Source organism: Ahaetulla prasina, chromosome 7 (genome assembly GCF_028640845.1).
Source record: "Ahaetulla prasina isolate Xishuangbanna chromosome 7, ASM2864084v1, whole genome shotgun sequence".
Classification (NCBI taxonomy): Eukaryota; Metazoa; Chordata; class Lepidosauria; order Squamata; family Colubridae; genus Ahaetulla; species Ahaetulla prasina.
The window spans coordinates 31,868,874-31,889,916 of NC_080545.1; the positions used below are offsets into that span (position 1 = coordinate 31,868,874).

Here is a 21,043-nt window from a genome sequence, read left to right on the forward strand (position 1 = left end):
GTGGATCTGTCCCATAATCCTTCTGAGGGTCACTGGAAGACATTTTCCATCCCCCAATTCTGATGATAGAAGTACTTGTCCCAGCTGAAAATCTGCCCTGCATCCTTTGCGTGCAATTTGACATAATATATACATTTTCCCTAATAATAAATATTCCTTGCATATGCATGCATATACAAATGTGAATATTTCCTTCCTGATGTCTGCATTGTGGAATGGGCAAAATGTACATTTGTAAATAATTAAAATGTCTCCCTCATTTCTATTCCCACATAGCCCTAGTATTGAACAGTGGTGGTTAGGAACCTAAAGCTGCTTCTGGCAAGAACGTGAAATGAGAACTTGAATCACATACTGTATAGATCATATATGTGTAGGAGACTGGTTTGGCTAGAGTGGGTGATTGTATGGTTTCAATTGTCTCTTAGGGCATCTGTTTCTGTTGGGGTATAGGGAAGAGGTCAGAAATGGGTTGTATGAATGGAAGCAGAGGAGGCATCCAAATTGTTCCTCTCCTGTCCTTCATTCTGGCCTGGGCCACCCTAAAATAAATTGATTGTGTTCGGTGTACAGCAATATGGTATAATGGTTGGAGCGGAATCTGGGCAGTAAGCTGGAAATTGGACTCATTCACATTGATGATGTACCTAGATGGGTAATTAAATATCTTCCTCATTTATCAAGACAGGAGCATCAGACATCTGCCAAGTGATGAATTGGAAAAGCTGTCTCTTTGTCAAAGAGCACATTTTTCCATTCTCCCAACCTGGAATAAATATATGCAGGATTGGTTTTTAAAACAATCTCTCTCTAATAGGTTATCTGATTGGAAAGGGAATTGTTCTCCTAAGATATAAACAAGAATCTGCATTTACAAAAACTATTTATCATTTATTACAGATGGAATCAAAGTGAGCATATTTTAGGCAAAAGAGCTCAGAGCAGAAATCTCTTCCCAGAAAGTTGAAGAGAAAGCATATGCTGCCACCTAATGGATAATTGGACAAACTTCACTCTTGCACTTGCAATAGCTAGCAGAAAGCAGTTTAATCATGGATAAAGTTGCTTCCTTATGTTTTATGCAACATTACACACACACACACACTCACACACACACACACACACAGAGTGAGAGAGTGAGTCCTTGACTTATAACAGTTCATTCAGTAGTGATTGTTCAAAGTTACCAGATTCATGCAGAATCTGGTGTTCCCACAAGAAATACAAAGCTATTCTTTCCAATTCCCAATCCCACCCCCTATAAGTCCCCTGGCCAGCCAATGTGACTAGCCAGGTAAGATGTTTTGAGAAACACTGAGCTATGAAACTAGTAGTGTTCCATTCTCAGGTCAAATGGCCTTGAAAATCCTGTTACAAGCCAGTTTGGTGATCTGGTCTTCTTCTGTTATCATTTCCCCTTCCCATTCTCTCCTACCACCCACCATCTCCCCATTTCCTACCATTTGATATACAGGTGTGAATTGCCCAAAATGCCTCCCCCCTGCCTTCCCCTTTGATGGCAGGAACCCAGCAAGGTGCCAGGACAATGATGGAAATCCTGACATGCTGCTCCCCACTTGGCAAGAACTTAAGTCCTGCAAAAGAAGAAAGAGAACAAGGAAAACTAGAGTTAGATCATTTTGGTTTGTTAGGATATTGATTGTGGAAGTGTTTAAGGAATTTGGCAGCTTTAATGTGTTTAAAGTCAACCCACTCAGTTTCAGAAGGGGGAAAATCTTTCTATGCCAGGTACTGGATCTTCTTGTGGTGTTTACGGGAATTCAGAATGTCTTTGATTTCAAAATATTGCTCCCCTTCTATCTATCATAAGAGACTTGGCTGGATGTGGTGGCACTGGGCACAGGGGGAAGAGTGGTGTCAGATTTCAGAAGACTGTAGTGGAGAATTGGGTGGATGCACGTGAATGATTTGGGGAGTTCGAGTTCTACTGTGACTGGGTCAGGTTTTTAATAGAAAAACGTCCAACATACATGGGTCCCAGTTTTTTCAATGGTTGCCTGGATTGCAAGTACTTGGTAGACAGATACACTCAATCCCTTATATTAAAGTCCTTAAGCTTCTTGTGGTTTGGTCTGCTTGCTTTTTATAGGCATCCCTACCCTCTTTTAGTGACTTTTTCGCTGCTGGCCAGATGTCTTGTAATTGGGTCAGCCAGTCTTTGAGAGAGGTGATGGGGGGTGGCCATGGGTAATTCCAGTATTGAGGTAAAGTCTTAGCCCGTGGCCACTTTGAATGGGGTGAAGCCTGTGCTGCTATGGACGGAATTATTGTACGCTATTTTGACAAATGGGAGGCGCTCCAGTTGTCTTGCTGGCAGTTTACATAAAACCTGAGGTACTGGTCTAGAAACCCACTGGCTCGTTCACACATTCCATTAGTCTGGGGGTGGTGACTGGAGCTTAGTCCCTGGGACATCTGCAAAAGTCCCAGAAATTCCTGCCAAAACTTCGAGGTGAATTGGACTCCATTGTGGAGCCTGATGCAATCTATAAACATATTGAATGAAAAGTTTAGCCAAGGCACAGGCAGATGGAATTTTTTGGCAGGGTACAAAAAGTACTTGTTGGGAAAATAGTTCCATTATGACACTGATCACCATTTTTCCTGAGCTCCCAGGGAGTTCTATAATAAAGTCCTTGGAGATTTTTTTCCATGGAGTGCTAGGCTCCACTACTGTTTGAAGGAGTTTTGGAGTTTTCGCTTGCTGTCGTTTGGCTGAGGCACATATTGGGCAGCTTGCCACGTACCCCATGGCCACCAAAACTGTTGTTCGACCAAATGGCATTTTTATGAACCTGAAATAGCCTGCAGTTTTAGAGTCATGGGTTTTCTCTAGAATTAATAGTATCTGACTTTTTGGGACATACAGTTTAGCTCCCACTCACTCCAAACCATCTCTCATAGTACATTCACCAATATGCTTCTGGAACCAATTGTCTCCCTCCAGGGCTCCTTTTAAGGTGGCTTCAATGTCTTTGGTTTTTGGGGCTCTCAGTTTGGTTTGTGCCCTGGTGGTTACTGGTGCTGCTAGTTGTGGGAAGGGATGACTGGTCTGACTATTTCTGTCTTAGAGATATTATACTGAAGCATTCTAGATAGTACGTCAGCTAGGAAGTGTTTTCCCCCTGGGAGATATTTCAGAGTGAAATTGAATCAATTAAAATATTGCACCCATCGGACTTGTTTAGGCAATAATTTTTTTTAGACCCTCTAGATTTTTGTGGTCTATCCAACTTCAAAAGGAGCCTTGACTCCCTCCAGGAAGTGTCGCTATATAAATAATGCCCATCACCCTGTGTATGCCTCTTTTTCCCAAATGGCTCACTGACGCTTGGTGTCAGTGAGTTTTTTGGATGTGTAGGCACATGGCTGTAGGGCCCCCTCCTGGTTTCCATTGCTGGCATTGGTTTGGATGACAAAAGGAACATTCAGGTCTGGGTACTTTAGGACTGGTTCAGCCGCAAACAGGTGTTTAAGTTTCTCAAATGCCACTTGACATTCCATTGTCCATTGGAGCAGTTGGCTGGGCTTGGCCATTCCCCCCCCCCTTTTTTTGTTTTTAACAAGTTTGTGATGGGGAGAGTGATTTGTGCAAATAAGGAGATGAATTGCCGATAGAAGTTATATATATCAAATTTTATATATTATAAGATAGAGTTACAGCTCGCCTGTCTAGAACCCACACCTCATTTCGGACATTAATACAATTGAACGTGTCCAGAAATATTTTACAAGAAGAGTTCTCCACTCCTCTGATTACAACAGGGGAATGTTGTAGGGGCCTCTGGTGGCTCAACAGACTAAGACAGTCTGTTATTAACACAGCTGCTTGCAATTACTGCAAGTTCAAGTCCCACCAGGCCCAAGGTTGATTCAGCCTTCCATCCTTTATAAGGTAGGTAAAATGAGGACCCAGATTGTTGGGGGCAAGAAGTTGACTTTGTATATAATATACAAATGGATGAAGACTATTGCTTAACATAGTGTAAGCCGCCCTGAGTCTTTGGAGAAGGGCGGGATATAAATGCAAAAAAAAAACAAAACCTTATGCCACCAGACTTGAAATCCTGGGCTTAGAAAATTTAGAACTCCGCCACCTTCGGCATGACCTGAGTTTAATTCATAGAATCATCTGTTACAATGTCCTTCCTGTTGAAGACTACTTCAGCTTCAATCGCAACAATACACGAGCACACAATAGATTTAAGCTTAATGTGAACCGCTCCGATCTTGATTGCAGAAAATATGACTTCAGTAACAGAGTTGTTAATGCCTGGAATGCATTACCTGACTCTGTGGTCTCTTCCCAAAATCTCCATAGCTTTAACCAAAGACTATCTTCTATTGACCTCACCCTATTCCTAAGAGGTCTGTAAGGGGCGTGCATAAGAGCACAAGCGTGCCTACCATTCCTGTCCTAATGTTCCCCTTGATCGTATCCAACTCGTATAATTATTTCATGTTTATACTTATATATATACTTATATGTCGTATAGTTATTTCATGCTTATGCTTATATATACCGTTGTGACAAAATAAATAAATAAATAAATAAAATAAATAGTTTGTGAATCCCAAAATGCCAGCCATTGCAATGGGGATGGATGTTCTGTAGTCAGCTGCAGTGAGGGGTGGATACGCATCAGGTTTTCCAATCTGAGCCAGGGATTTGTGCACTTTGAGGTTCTTGAAGGCCCCCTGCATGAACTTTATGGCTTGTTCCATCATCCTGTCTGCCCAGTTGCTCTCTCCACACTCTTCATTGGTTTCTTCCTCCAGCCCTTCCAGCTCAGCTTGCTTTCCGCATCAGTGGCTGCCTCTGCCCCTGTGGGTGAATGTCAACCCCAGGGGTTTCTCCTCCCACTCTTCCTTTCTCCTGACCCCTAAGGACCATTGGGGTCTCAGCAGGTTAACTTCCCCCAGTCACTCAGACAGATCCAGTCCTCTTGGTCGTTCCTTTGAGTCCACATCATATGCACTGTCCCCATAGCAGAGGTAAAATCCTCTCTGGGTTGACCAAAATTGCTGATTCCACCTAATGTCAGGCCTTCCCCAGTTTGCTCTTTCAGGAAAGTAGGACCCGTGACTCCATTTAGTTGAAGCAAAGGAATTTTACTGAAAGAAACTGATTGCAGCAAAGTCAGGCAGAATCTGGTGTTCCCACACAAAATACAAAACTATTCTTTCCAATTCCCAATCCTTCCCCCCATGATCAATCCCCCGGCCAGCCAATGTGCTACTAAATTGTTTTGAGAAACTCTGAGCTGTGAAACTGGTAATATTCCATTCTCAAGGCAAACAGCCTTGAAGTTCCTGCTAAAAGCTGGTTTTGTGATCTGGTCTTCATCCATGGTCATTTCTCCCTCCCATTCCCCATCACTACCTCCCCATTTTCCATCATTTGATTTACAGGTGTGGATTGCCCAAAATGCCTCCCCCCACCTCCTCCTTTGATGGTAAGAACCCAGCAAGGCCCTAGGCTGACAATGGAGATCCTGACACTCAGATTTATGATGGTTGCGGTCATATGATCACCTTTTGTGAGCTTCTGACAAGCAAAGTCAATGGGGAAGCCAGATTCACTTAACAACCATGTTAACAACTGCAGTGATTCTCTTAACAATGGTGGGAAGAAAGGTCATAAAATGGGCATTTTTTTTGTTTAGATGGTTTTTAAAAGCTCTTAAGTTCTCTATTTCTGGTTTTACTTGCTGTGGAATCTTCTGTTATTGATATTTTAACTGTTGTTACTGTAGCTTTTTGCCAAACCACATCACAGCTTTTTATTTGAACATATGTGCCTGATTAAGTAAAATGATGTAATATAGCTTCCCCCCCCCTTTCAATATGATCTCATCTCTAAGTGGAAAGAAATGCCTCAAATTAAGATCATCACTGTCAAACTAGGTAGGTTTAAGACTAGTCAATAATCTTTTTCCTTTCTTCCTACACTTTTTGCTGTAGATCCTAAAATAACATAATGCTATGCCTTTTATTTTCGGGGTGGGTGGGTTGGGAATTGTGACATGATAGGATTTTCCTTTAAAAGGGAAATGATATCAAATTTATAAAGCATCCAGATAGGCCTGTCTAAATTGTTTCATTAATTTCAGAGGGTGTAAAGTATGAGCATTGTGGTCTGAATTCAATGCAAGGACACACACATACGCGTGCAGTATATACTGTATATAATTTTTAAAATGCAGTAAAAATATACAAAATGAAGATGAAAAATAAAAAGTAAAAGATATTTAGAAAACATACATTACACCTTCTATCCTTCTTTCTATCAAATGATTAACATCTTTATTCTTTTCTCTTGCCTTCATTTGCAGATCAACGACAACTATTGTTTATGATAAATGTACTATCTGATTGTTGGGGTGGATACTAAAATACAGACTCAGGACTGGGGCTAAATTGAATTGCTAGACTATTTTCTTTAGGTGGGCACTTCTTTGAGCAGTGGAACAGCTAAGTTATTCCCTAACAGCTTTTATGAAAAAACAAACAAACCATTGCATGGACAATCCTAGCAATATCTACATAGAGAAGTTTGTAGTGATCAGCACATACAAATGTGCTGAAATTGCACACTGAGTGCAGGGTATATGTGAATCTGCAAGCCTTGTGTATACTTGTCTGAATCTTAGACCTGGCCTGGTCCAAACTTAATCATATAACAGATAACAGCTGCCGTGCTTGAAAGTTCTTTTCTCAGCCAGTTCTAGTGATAGAGACAGCTTTAGATAGTCATATTTTTCTTCTCTGTAATGTTTATTGAATACAGAAATCAGGCGATCCTTATAGGCAGCCTGAGGGAAAAAACCAATTTGTTTCACCATCTCTGGGACAGATCTGGATTTTAAATATATACATGTATCTTTATCATTGTTTTAAAGTAACAAAACAAATATTCTTCCAAAAACTAAGCATAACTACTTGCCTCAAATGAGTCAACTTTCAGAGGAAAAATTTTGCAGTGTGAAGAGTCATAACATTATATGCTGCTCTAAATGTCACACTATACCTTTAAAGCGCTCCATGGCTTAGGGCCCGGGTACTTACGGGACCGCCTGCTGTTACCTTATGCCTCCCACCGACCCGTACGCTCTCACAGAGAGGGTCTTCTCAGGGTGCCGTCCGCCAAGCAATGTTGGCTGGTGGCCCCCAGGGGAAGGGTCTTCTCTGTTGGAGCACCTACCCTCTGGAACGAACTTTCCCCCGGTTTGCGCCAACTACCTGACCTTCGGACCTTTCGCCGTGAATTGAAAACTTATTTGTTTACCCAAGCGGGACTGGCTTGATTTTTAAATTTTTGAATTTTTGACTTTTTAATAATTTTATTGGGGTATTTTAGTATCGGTCAATTTGACGGTTTTAATTCGGCCATTTATTGAATATGTATTTTAATTGCTATTTTAATTCTGTATATTTAATTGTTTTAATCTTGGCTGTACACCACCCTGAGTCCTTCAGGAGAAGGGCGGTATAAAAATTTAAATAAACATAAACATATGCCTATAAAAAAACATTATAATGCCATATATTTTAATTCCTTTTATACTTAATATGAAACATTGCCACTGCTAGGCAAAAGTTAAATGTTTGGGTTTGGTAGGGTACCTGAAGATTTACATGGTTATAAATTCTGATCATCTTACATGGCCTGCAAAATGTGCTGATCGGAGTTTAATAAATAGAGTTGTGAAAGAGGATGCTTGTTTCAACATACTTTGAGACAGATTCAGAAAACAAAAGAGCAACTGGTTTTGGAAGTAGCAAATTGAATCAAGTGGCTGTAATGTGCTTTGTAGCCTCTTGAAATATTTTGCAGAACTGACGGCTTTTCTGTTGCCTCTGGATTTGTTACAGGCAGTAAGGAGATAGATTGGCTTCCATATAAAGACAACATTGAAGAGGCAGGATGGGATGAGCTCACGGCCATTGGCATGAATAACATGCTGGATGCATTTTGGCATTTCACCTTCTCTTTCAAATAGAGTTCAGAAAATGGAGTGGTGAGACTAACAGTACTATAGGTTTCTTTCACATTTACATTCTAAACTTTTATGTGGCCAACCATCAAAGTTAACTTTACTCTCCTTTGGGGAAATGCAGGTTACCTTTTTGTGCAGCTTTTATCAACACAATGAGAGAGATTCAACTTTCACTACTCTGAATGTGGGGCCAAATGTGACCAAAACAATATGTATTCTGGAATTGAACTTTAAGTTTATAGTATCCCCTTTTAACAATGAGGAAATGGATGTTTCTGGTGATGACCACTTTAAGCAATTTGATGAGAACCAGACTAGCTGGTGCTGGAAGAGCCAACATACCAAAGGATGAAATTTATTCACCCCATCTCTTAAGCTCTCAGGGTCACAATTTAAAAACAAGAACAGACTATTTTGAATCTCGATCATTATTAATGTAACCTACAATGTCCAATTAAGGAGATGTACTGTTTAGCAGTTTATTGGCAGTTGTTTTGCTGTTCCTTCAACAGACATGTTTACTTTGTCAGCTTCATCTAAGGGTGTCTGGGCAACCTTTCCTCCTTTACAGTGCCAAGGTCCTTTTTTTTACCCTCTTTGCAATTCTGCTAGACAGCTAGAGGAAAGGGCTCAGTTCTCTGTCTGGGAAGTGACCTGATTGAAGGAAGACAGAGAAGGGGAGGGGAAGGGGAGTTAGAGAAGAAGAAAAATCAAGCAGCAGTTTTCTTTAACTTTCTTTCTGCTGTCAGTTCATCTTCCTCATGTCCTTCCTTGGGGTGAGTTATGAACTGTATGCTGATGACACTCAGCTTTACATTTCCACCCCAGGCCACCCCAATGAAGCTGTCGAAGTGCTGTCCCGGTGTCTGGAGGCCGTGCGGGTCTGGATGGGGAGAAACAGACTCAAGCTCAACCCCTCCAAGACGGAGTGGCTGTGGATGCCGGCATCCTGGTACAGCCAGCTGCAGCCGCGGCTGACTGTTGGGGGTGAGTCACTGGCCCCGATGGAGATGGTGCGCAACTTGGGCATTCTCCTGGATGGGCGGTTGTCCTATGAAGAACATCTGACGACCATCTCCAGGAGAGTTTTTTATCAGGTACGCCTGATTTGCCAGTTGCGCCCCTTTCTAGACCGGGATTCCCTATGCACAGTCACTCATGCTCTCGTCACTTCTCGCCTGGACTACTGCAATGCTCTCTACATGGGGCTCCCCTTGAAGAGCACCCGGAGGCTTCAGTTGGTCCAGAATGCGGCTGCGCGGGTGATAGACATATAACACCTCTCCTGCGCAAGCTGCACTGGCTGCCTGTGGTCTTCCGGGTGCACTTCAAGGTGTTGGTTACCACCTTTAAAGCACTCCATGGCTTAGGACCGGGTTATCTATGGGATCGCCTTCTGCCACCGTTTGCCTCCCACTGACCCGTGCGCTCCCATAGGGAGGGCCTCCTCAGGGTGCCGTCAGCCAAACAATGTTGGCTGGTGCCCCCAGGGGGAGGGCCTTCTCTGTGGGGGCTCCTACCCTCTGGAATGAGCTTCCCCCAGGACTTCGTCAACTTCCTGATCTCCGGACCTTCCACCGCGAGCTGAAGACGTATTTATTCTTCCGCGCAGGACTGGCATAGAATTTAGTATTATTATTTGTAATTTTAAATGGGGTTTTATGGTGTTATTTATTTTAATTTAGGGGCCAAATTTAATAAGTTTTTTATCTGTGTTTTTATTTGTATTGTATTGGTGGTTTTTATCTGGCTGTGAACCGCCCTGAGTCCTGTGAGAGAAGGGCGGTATAAAAATTAAATTATTATTATATTATTATTATTATTATTATTATTTATTATTCATACTCTTCCTCCCTCATCCATTCAACTTTTAGGCTCTTCAGGCACTGAAGTTTATTCTTTAGAAGACTATTTTCTTTTCAACATAATCTGGCTAATACTTATAGCTTCTACTCCTCCACACATTTTTATTCTTTCCAGCTGAGTGGAAGGTTGCAAAGAAATTATGTAAAGGAGCTCAGGACTACGTCACTTCATCAGCCTGAGAGGTTTTCAAGACCTGGACAGAATGTTTTTGTGCAGGATTGTTGAGATAAATATTCCAGATCTCTTTGGGAGAAGAGTGGTTCGGAATGTTGCTGACTGCTTCATTCTAAATCTATGTCCTTCCTGGTCATGTGACTCAGATTGGACCATATATAGCAGAGGTGTCAAACTGGCGGTCCATGGACTGGATGTGTCACTCACAGGCCACACCCACCCTGGCTCTGTAAAGGCAAAAAACATCACCTGATGTGATCAAATTTTACACCCCTGATATATAGCCTTCCCTGTGCATCCTGAGGCATATATACTAATGCAGAGATGCAGCATGAGTAGGAAGCAGAAACATACCTACCTAGGCAATATCTACACACTTAGTCTCTGGGGAGAAAGTACACGTGTGTGCACACATGAATGCATTACTACAGAAGAAAATACAATTGCTTCTTTTGATATTCCTGTGAAGAAATTGGAAAAAGTTTAACAACCATGTTATACACTTTTGTTAAGAAGAAAGGGTTACGGACCACAAATATCACTTTTTTTCCCTGTGTCATGTTCTTTGTTCCTTGTCTATCTCTCTGTGATAGCCTGTTCCTACTCTCTATTCTAATTAAATAAAATGTAATATTGCCAGCAATTTGGTATGATTAAATCCTGTGCTTTTTGAGAAAGCCCTTTCCAAATTAGCCAATTTGCTATTGTACCCATATTGTATTATACCCTTATTATACCCATATTGTCCTTGCACAAAAACTTAATAAAAATGCAACCAAGTCCTACGGAACTATTTACTCATTTTTATTAATTTGTAGCCCAACTGTTAATTTTCTAAATAATTCAAAGTGGTGAACACACATTATACTTCTTCCTCCTCTTATTTTCCTTACAACAATAACCCTGTGAAGTGATTTGGGCTGAGCGAGAGTGACTTGAGTTAAGTTCACCCAGCTGGCTTAATGAACAAGTTGAAACTTATTTGATTAATAGTAATTCAGGCTAAAATTCTATACCTTAGTATATTAGTAAATGTAATTAATATTATATTTCACCATCAATCATGGTTTTTTGAGGCATTAGAAGAACATTTTTGTCTAGCTCTCACTGAGCTGCATGACAATTTTCTCTCACAATAAAAAAAGTTCATTAATATTCACTCTATTTGTGTTTTCCAACATGATCCTTTTTCAGAGAAGAAAATTATTCAATATATAGCAGTTTCGATGAAAAATGTTGATGATATCAATTGCCCTTGTGACATTGCAGGATTACTCATTCTTTGTTAATCTTTTTAGTTCAAAGTTTCCATTTATATTATTGTTACATTGGAAAGAGGAAGTTATTCTGGGTAATCTCAAACTCTCTAACTTCATTTTCAAGTTAGCAATGTATTGTAAGTGTAAAACAAATGGAGGAAACAGCAGATTCCAATCAGATGCAAGAGACATGCAGGTACTTTTTAAATTTGTTTTCATTGTTGAAAAAACTTATGAGAAGTAAATCAGCTGAGCCAAATTACAGATGACTTTCGTGGCTTGGGAAACTTGTTAATGTGCCTTTGCACACCTGTTCATTGTATTTGTAAGTGAGAATTAAGTACTGTTGTTCATAGCAAAGATTAACAGTGCAATTATCTGAATGTTTATCTGGAAGTAAGTCAAATAGTCCCATGACACATATTCTCAGATACTTGAATATGATTAGTCTTAATTGTAGTGGAAACAATGCAAATATAATGGAGATATATTAGTCACAGTTAATTAAATAGACTTAAGCCAATTAATAAAATAGTATAGAAGTTTAATTATGTAAGATTTTAATTTAGCTTTTGAAAAGTTAATTAGTAATGCAATAAATGCATATAAACATTAGATGCTTTATTCTTTAGTGTGTGTGTATGTGTGTGTGTATGTTTTACAACTTAGAGTGGGAAAATTCAGCACCTAACCATTAGCAATATTACTATTACTAAACTATCTAAGACAAGTGAAAAGACTCACAATGCACATTAATACTGATAATGCCATCTTGATTTATCTGAAGTTGCCTTTGATTTTACTTAAAATTCTGCGGATGGACACCAGGACTTGACAAAAACATCCAGTGTAAGTGGTTCATAAAGAGTCTAAATGTGCTTCTGAGTAGGAAATATAAACAAACCCATATGGACTTTGCTAACAAAAATGGGAAAAATTATGAGACTCCTGATCAGGGCAAAATCTGTAAAGTCCACTTTCATAGAGTGTCCAGACAAATGGATGAATGTATCTGATAAACAGGATGTGAGGATGACAAAGCTCTTCAGTTATTGTTTCCTTGCAACTTGCAGGACATTTTGCTTTTGATTCAAGAATTAGATCAGTGTGATCAAGAGTATACTTAATACATTTGTTTAATGAACTTGTTAGCCTTCATAAAATAATCAAAGCCAGTGCTTTTCAACTTGGGGAATTCCGGGAGTTGATGTCTTCACATTTTTAAAGTTCCCAAAGTTGAGAAAAACTGGTCTAAATCATCATTTCATATGGGTTGCTAAACTTATTTCCTGCATCATTCCTTAAACTTTCTCACCATTACATCTATCTTCATTATCAATGTCTTCTTTTTGTTCCTACTTTTCAGTGCATTTTGCCAGTAAATAAATGTTCCCAGCAGTACGTATTATCTGAAGAAGGAAGTCCTGGATGACATCCTTAAATCTGTCCTAATGGATAGCATTATGGATAGCATAAATAAATAAAATCAGAAAGCCAGACTCTGATAATAGTGAATCTGAGAGAAGGGCTTCTTCTGAAGATCTTTTTAAATTTTTTTTAAAATATTAAGCATAAAAAATTAATGTCTATATGAACAGTGTGTTGTCTGAGTACAACTGTTTGTGAACAGTACTAATAATAACAATAATATTCATAACTAATGATAATCACATAATATTTGCTTATTGATTTTAATAAATCTTCAATGTAGTTAATCATTTCCTTGTGCTTTTAAGTTTCTAACTTCTGTTTTTACTATTTAGCCATTGATAGAACAAATCCCATGTTAAAAACTATTCCGTTTCTTCCTTCTCCTTAATTTTAAATGTTAGTTAGCCATTTCTGCACATTCTAATATTTTTAATAACATTTTCATCTGTAGGGATCTCTTCCTTTTTTCATTGTTGTGCAAACACAATTCTAGCTGCAGTTAAATACATGTAAGATTAAATATGTATTCCCTTTATTATATTTTTCTGGTAGAATACCCAACAAAAATATTTCTGGCTTTAAGTCTATGTGTTGCTTTACTATTTTTTCCAACCATGTGTGTATTTTTGTTCAGGTTTTTTTGCCTTTTGGCATGTCCACCACATGTGGTAGTACAAACCCAGTATCTGATTGCATTTCCAACACTTGGCAGATATATCCTTAAACATCTTTGCCAATCTTGCTGATGGAAAAGGCCATCTATAAAACATTTTATATAAATTTTCTTTATGTGCAGTTGACATTGTTAATTTTTAATTCCTATCCCACAATTTCTGCCATTTCTCTAACTCTATAGTATAACCAAAGTTTTTGGCTCATACTATCATTTTTACTTTTACTTTACTTGCTCTTCTACAATTGCATTGAAACACCCTACCACACAAATAATTTCATAGTCCATTTCTATAATTTTCTTATGGAGTTTTTCATAAAATTCTTCTTGTTTATTATTTAGTGCATGTACTGCTACCAAAAGTGGTCTGTTTGTGGTTTATTGTTACCTCCACCATCAAAATTCTCCACTCTTCATCTGTATAAATTTGTCTAGCATTTATTGTCTTTTTAATATATAAGACCACTCCTCTTTTCTTTTGTTGTGCTAATGAAAAACAAAGTTTCCCAATTTTAGGGTGTTCCAGTAATTAGTTGTGTTGTTTTTTAATGTGAACCTCTTGTAGACAATTAAATCTAATTTTAGTTTTTGTAATTTGGTAAAAGTTCTTTTCCTTTTCATAGACGAATTCAATCCATTTATGTTAATTGACAGTAACTTTAGTTCTTCTTCCATCATTTCACTTATAAATGAGTCTTGTCATTGTAGTTGATCTTATTTCTCTCTGTTCCTTTGCTCTTGCTCCTTCTCATTTTGCTCCTTCTTTTTTTTCAATTTCACTTTCTTCCTGTTGTGTATTTCCCCCTCCTGTTAATTCCTCTTGTCCTTTGCTTTCTCTTTCCTCTGTTCTCTCTTGTTCCCCATATGGACTGAAGTGGTGGTTGTAAAAATCATATGCTTTATCTAAAGAGTCTAATCTGTATTTTTTATGTTCCAACTGACTAGTATTCCCTCAGGTGTCATATTTAATCAACTGTCCTGTCAGAATTTGATATTGCTTCCATAAGTCTCTTGGTCTTCTCGGTATCTGATTCAGGACCACAGTTTTTTCTTTTTGTATTTCAATGGTTCCCCTCTTGTTTTTTTAAGTATTTCAGCTCTTATTGTCTTTTTAACAAACCTCACATAGCTTGTATGTATTCTAAATGTTTCATCCATCTTGGCCTGTGCCTCCTGCTTATTTATCTCCATGGCATCTGCCAACAATTCTGCCATCATATCAGTGAGATTTTCCCTTTTTTCTTCTTCAATGTCCTGGAATCTCAGGAAATATTCAGCCTTCTCCACCTCCAGGATATTACTGTTCCCTATAACTCCTTATTTGCCTGTGTCAGTCTATGGTTCATCTCATCCACTTATTTCTCTGCTTGTTTTGATTTCTCTTCTATTATCTTAATTTTTTGTTCATTTTTAACTATCATTTGCTGAAAGTTTCCTATTTTTTCATCCATGTTTTGTATTTTTTTTTCTTTATCTCTCCCATGTCATTCTTCATCTTGTTATGGTTTTTTCTCAAAGCCTCTTGTAGCGATTAAAATATCGTCTTCATTTCTGTTTGGATTGTATTCATTTTCTCTTGCTGTATCAGACTATCTATTGATCTTTAGCTTGATGAACTGGATACTGCTGCCGATGTTTTCCCCCCTCTATTTTAGTTAAATTTGGAGTACTTGTCATTTTAAACTGTGTTAGTCAATTTAAAAAGAATAAACAACAATAATTCATAATAATATCACAGTAATCCAAAATCCAAAGCCTCCTCCCTCTTTTAAAATATTACCAAAATAAATTCACCAAAGGGTCCTCTTTCTTTCTTTTTCTTCCCCAGACACAAGCTAGCTTCACAATTCTTTACTATTATAATCCAAAAAGTCAGTCTATAAATTAATCCAGGAAGGTTCTTTCTTTTTTTTTTAGCAAATAATATTTGTAATCCACAAGAGCCTACCAAATCCCCAATGTTTTATAAACCATAGTGTCTTGCAAATAAAAAAAACACAAACCCTTCCACTTAGTCTCAGGATAAATCTGTGCTGTTTCCCGACTTCAAACTGCTCAGTATATTCATAATCCACAATTCAGAGAGTTACAATGTTCAAAGAGTTTCAAAGCTTTCACTGTCTGCTTCCAACTGTCCAGTATAAACAATTTGCAGGTGTTACTTGTAGTAAACACAATTTTATCAGCAATAAAAAGCCAAGGTCCTTTCACTTTCCTGGTGTCCTTCCCCATCAGTGGGTGTCATCCTTACTCTGTTTCTCTTCTTTTGCTGAAATGAACAAATCCTCTTTTTAAAAAAAAAGTTCCAAAAGTCAAAGTTTTATTTAAAATATATTCAGGTGTTGTTGTTTTTTTTTAATCTCAATTAGAGTTGCTAAAGCAACCAGTCCAGTTTTCCTAGCTTTAACCTTTATTTCTCTCCAAAAAATTATCTTCTCCCATTTCCGGATCTGTCAGCAGCTCATGATCTTAATTGCCGCTGTTCTTGAGGGGTGGGAGAAAACTCCACCTCCTCCTCTTTGAGTCCCGCTTTCAATAGAAGAATATTACAGGGGCAAATTCCTCAACAGAAGTTGGAAAGATCTCACCCAGATCAGTCACACTGTTGTCAAATTATTTCTTTGTTGCTTCTTCACTAGGGCTGTCACAGCATCAGTCCAGCATGTAATGGCCATCTTCCCCCCTTCCCAGTTTGAGAGGTTTCTCTGGATCAGACAAGGAGATTGCAATCTCCTTGTGATTGAAGGAGTGTCCCCTCTGTCTTCATCACCCCTACAGGGTGACTTTGGCCCTGAAGGATCTCCTGGCAAGCAGAATTCAGCAGGATTTCACAGAGCCTCATGAATCCACACTGCTTTGCCTCAGTGTCAGCTCCACCTCCCCTTCTGAAGATCTTGAATGGTTCCTATGTAAGAATGATCTTTTTTTTTTTTAAAAAAAAAGGCTGGTTCTGTGGCTTTTTAGGAACTAGTACTCTGCATTTTCACCAGAGGTAGTAGTAAAAACATTCTACATGTAACCACCCTATTAAATAGTATGGTTGAAGCAGATTGGACAAGCTAAAATTTACAAACACATAAATAGAATTTTTCCACATATCAAGCACATTAAAGTTCAAATAAGTATTTAAAACATGTGTCACTATAGGAAAATCTGATATATTGATGGATGCAGGCAGTCTACAGATAATCTATCAATTCAGTTTGGGCACCAAGTCTTTCAAGAGAAAATGGAAAAATGTGTGGTCCAGAGGTGGGTTTCTACTGGCTCACCCCGGTTTGGGTGAACCGGTAGTGGTGGTGGCAGAAGGCTCCATCCATCTGTCTGGACATCATCATGGATGCTCTGTGATTCATAGAAGCACCACAGTTCCGAGTGAAGATAAGTGGTGTTGTCCAGAAAACACAAAAATATCTAATAGAGAGCAAGAGCAAAGAGGCTGATTTTATTTTCAATGACTTCTCATTCTCTGCTTGCTTCTTGACTGGCCTGAATGTGAAATGTGAAAGTAAATAACCTCCAAATCTTGGTCAGGTTCATCATTTTTCTTATCCTACTATCCACAAATTCTACTGCTTTTGACAGAATGCTTTTCAAGATTTTCAAGGAGAAGTGAAAATCATAGTTTAATGGCAGAATCTTTGTTTGGTGTCCAGAACATACTGGGTTAACTCTCTAGTCTCTAGAAAGATTCCAGTCTGGAACTTGGGAAAACTGCCAATAGTTACTGATTTTACTAAATTTCTGTTCTAAAAAAATAGCCTCTTGTAAAGTTGTCAAATCTATAACAAAGATGATATTGCCAAAAAATATTCAAAATACATTTAAAACTCCTGCATTCTGTTTTCTCATGAAATATAATGTTAATGAAAAAAGCCCTCATATAATTAAAATAGAAATATGGACTCGAACATATGATCTTAGACCTTCTACCTGGTTCTCTTCAGAAAAATTCCTGTGATTGCTCATAGTCTTGCCTTGAGTGGGTGTTTTATTTGTCTTTGTGTGTTGGTTGGTACAACAAGAAACTAATGTTGAGGGAAAGGATTACTTGTATCAAATAGTCAAACTGTCACACTATAGTTGCTTATTAATTCAATTTGAATAATGTACTTTACTGGGTTGTTCAATCATGAAAGACTAAAAATTTAATTAATTAATATAGCCATCCATCTTATCAAAGGCAACTTTGGGCAGTGCACAATAAATGGATAAAACCATATAGTTAAAAAACCAAATATCCAGAAATCACTTCAAAAAGTGATTATAAATATTATAAAAATCAGCAATACAAACTCTAAATGGAGAGAAGGTAAGAATAATCAGCTCAGCAATAGAACCATAATCAAGATAAAGTACTGATATACTGACTAGACCATATCTTTTATTCAGAATCCAATATTGTTAATGAAATTCTGACAATTGCCTGCCCCATATAATCAAGTGAGCTCATTTCAGGTGTTTCAGCAGCCAGCCTCTATTTGCAGCCATCTGCAATATTGTATGCTGATATGACCACATTTTTCAACATTTTGAGGAAAGAAATAGCCTTTACTTCCGGTTTTTAGCAAAACCAACTCCCAGCAAACCATTGGTTCACTTAACAGCTGTGGCATTCACTTAATGACCACCACAAAAAAGTTTTAAAATCAGGTCAATCACATGAGTGAGCCACTTTATAACCATCACAACAATGATGGGCAGGCTTCATTATGGTCATAAGTCAAAAAAATCAAAGGTACAAGTACAGAGTAGGTGAAACCTGGCTCAAAAACAGTAACTGTGAGAGGGACCTTGGAGTCCTAATGGATGATCACTTAAACATGAGCCAGCAGTGTGTTATAGCAGCCAAAAAAGCAAATACAATCTTTGGTTGTATAAACACAGGCATAGAATCAAAATCACATTTATTTATTTATTTATTTATTTATTTATTTATTTATTTATTTATTTATTTATTTATTTATTTATTTATTTATTTATTTATTTATTTATTCACATTCTCCAAAGACTCAGGGCAGTGTACAGCAAGTAAAACGACAATAATCCAAAACCATTTAAAATATCATAACAAAATTAAAAATTTAATTAGACTGCTGTATACTTAAAACTATTAGGTAAAAATACAAAAGATAAAAACCCCTGTTAAGAAACCCGCTAAAATCCCAAAATATTAAAATCAATCAATCAGGCCAGCCCCGCTTGGTGAAAAAAGAAAGTCTTGAGCTCGTGTTTAAAGGTCCTAAGATCAGGGAGAAGACGGAGTCCCACCGGCAGCTCGTTCCATAGAGCGGGGGCCCCCACAGAGAACGCTCTTCCCCTGGGGGTCGCCAGCCGACATTGGTTGGCTGACAGCACCCTAAGGAGGCCCTCCCTGTGACAGCGCACTGGACGCACCGGACAATGGGAGGTAACTGGCGGCAGCAGCCGGTCCCATAAATATCCCGGTCCGATGCCATGGAGCGCTTTAAAGGTGATAACCAACACCTTGAAGCGCACCCGGAAGACCACCGGCAACCAATGCAGCCTGCGCAGGAGAGGTGTTACATGGGAGCTACAAGGAGCTCCCTCAATCCCCCGTGCGGCCGCATTCTGTACCAGTTGGAGCCTCTGGATGCTCTTCAAGGGGAGCCCCATGTAGAGAGCATTGCAGTAATCCAGGCGGGAAGTGACGAGGACATGAGTGACTGTGCATAACGAGTCCCGGTCCAGGAAAGGGCGCAGTTGGCGAATCAGGCGGACCTGATAAAAAGCTCCCCTGGTGATGGCCGTCAAATGGTCTTCTAAAGACAGCCGTGCGTCCAGGAGAACGCCTAAATAGCGCACCGATTCCCTGGGGGCCAATGATTCGCCCCCCACAGTCAGCAATGGGGTAAGCTGACTATGCCGGGACGCCGGCATCCACAGCCACTCCATCTTGGATGGGTTGAGTCGGAGCCTGTTCATCCCCATCCAGACCCGAACGGCTTCAAGGCACCGAGTCATCACATCGACATGAAGTATTAGTACCACTTTATAAAGCTCAGTAAGGTCACACCTAGAATATTGCATCCAGTTGTGATTACCAGATTACAAAAAAGATGTTGAGACTTTGGAAAGGTGAACAACTAAGATGATTAAAGGCCTGGAGACAAAAACATATGAAGAATTGGGTATGGCCAATCTAGAGAAAAGAAGGACTAGGATTGACATGATAGCTGTATTCCAGTATTTGAGGGGCTGCCACAAAGAAAAATGGGTCAACTTATTTTCCAAAGCACCAGAAGGCAAGACAAAAAACAATGGACAGAAACTATTCAAGGAGCGAAGCAACCTGGAAGTAAGGAGAAACTTCCTGACAGTGAAGACAATTAACCAGTGGCACAGCTTGACTTCAGAAGTTGTAAGGGCTTCATCACTGAAAGTTTTAAAGAAAAGACTGGACAGCCACCTATCTGAAATGGTATAGGGTCTTTTGTTTGAGGAAGGGGGTTGGACTAGAAGACCTCCAAGGTACCTTCTAGCTTTATTCTGATTGACTACCTATACAAGAAGTGAATACAGATTAATTACTTATTTAAATAGTGTTCAGTCATGACTTTTTTTTAAATTTCAGAAGATATAGAAACATGATGATCCTGTAACTCTGAAAAGTGTTGAAGCAGAGATATATGAGATATTTCCAAGATGGTGAAAAAGTAGAAAAGTAACATACCCAATTGCCAGACTAAATGAAAGTGAGTTCTGAATAAACACAGTATGTATAACAGCAGATTTATGATTCAAATTACATTCAACAGTTTCATTAAGGAAATTATCAGCCCAAATTCTTCTGAAAGTTCAATGTTGTTTGAGTCATTCCTTCAGTTCATTGACTATTGTTTGGCATCCAGCTTCTTTGTAAATTAATGTTTCGTGATGCAATTGACCTGTTTCTGGAGTGAAAACACATGCATTTAATTACAAGATGATGTTGCAGACTTAAAATGGATGGGTGCAATAGTGGTAGAATATTTCAGGGATTTTTAGCCAAGATAAGCTGGCATAAATAATATAGTATCAGAAACCATTTATAATATATTATTTGATTGAAATAACTTAGTGCAAGAAGATGTTATCAACAATGTGTCAGCTTTAGAAGCTATAACAGGCCAGAAGCTTCCATGCTGCCACTTTCTCATGTGTGGGAAAGTAGGAGGGGGAATTTAGTAGAGGGGTTGTCTTTAGAAATAATAGCATTCTTCCTGCCGGTCAAGGTCAGGCCAATCCTGCATCTGGAGAAGGAGTGGTAGGAGTGCTGTCTTGAGATGGGATAGTTGGCGATTGAAGCATGTGATCAGCTGAGGAGTCAGGGGATGGTTTTGGGGTTTTGATTTACTGAGGGAAAACCCAGACCTGAGATTTGGGTTTTCCCAGATGTGCCAGTTTACCTAGCCTAGAAAATAGAACTTTGAAAAATGCTTGCTTTAGAGTTTTTACTTGGAGTTGGTTTTTTTTTTCCTGGAACACTGACATTAACCCGAATCTCCATTAAAGCATAATGGCACCCTGAAAAGGGGCTGTCAGGGGTGCTGAGCCCCAGCATCTACCTAAACCTTGGGTGGTGTGAAGACTCAGTGAAGATCGAGGAGAAAGAAGAG

At 38.9% G+C, this 21,043-nt stretch overlaps 1 protein-coding gene across 4 annotated transcripts in view; it reads left to right on the forward strand.

Moving 5' to 3' along the window:
• The first annotated feature begins 11,411 nt into the window (after window positions 1-11,411).
• TFEC (transcription factor EC) overlaps window positions 11,412-21,043 on the forward strand; it is a 182,814-nt gene continuing 173,182 nt past the window's right edge. For 2 of the 4 annotated variants that reach the window (XM_058191159.1, XM_058191154.1), the window contains exon 1: window positions 11,413-11,516. In XM_058191159.1, the coding sequence (XP_058047142.1) occupies window positions 11,451-11,516 (66 nt within the window). In that variant the 5' untranslated portion in view covers window positions 11,413-11,450. Of the gene's footprint in view, window positions 11,517-21,043 lie in introns of all 4 variants that reach the window. The other 2 variants (XM_058191161.1, XM_058191158.1) reach the window with 2 other exon arrangements.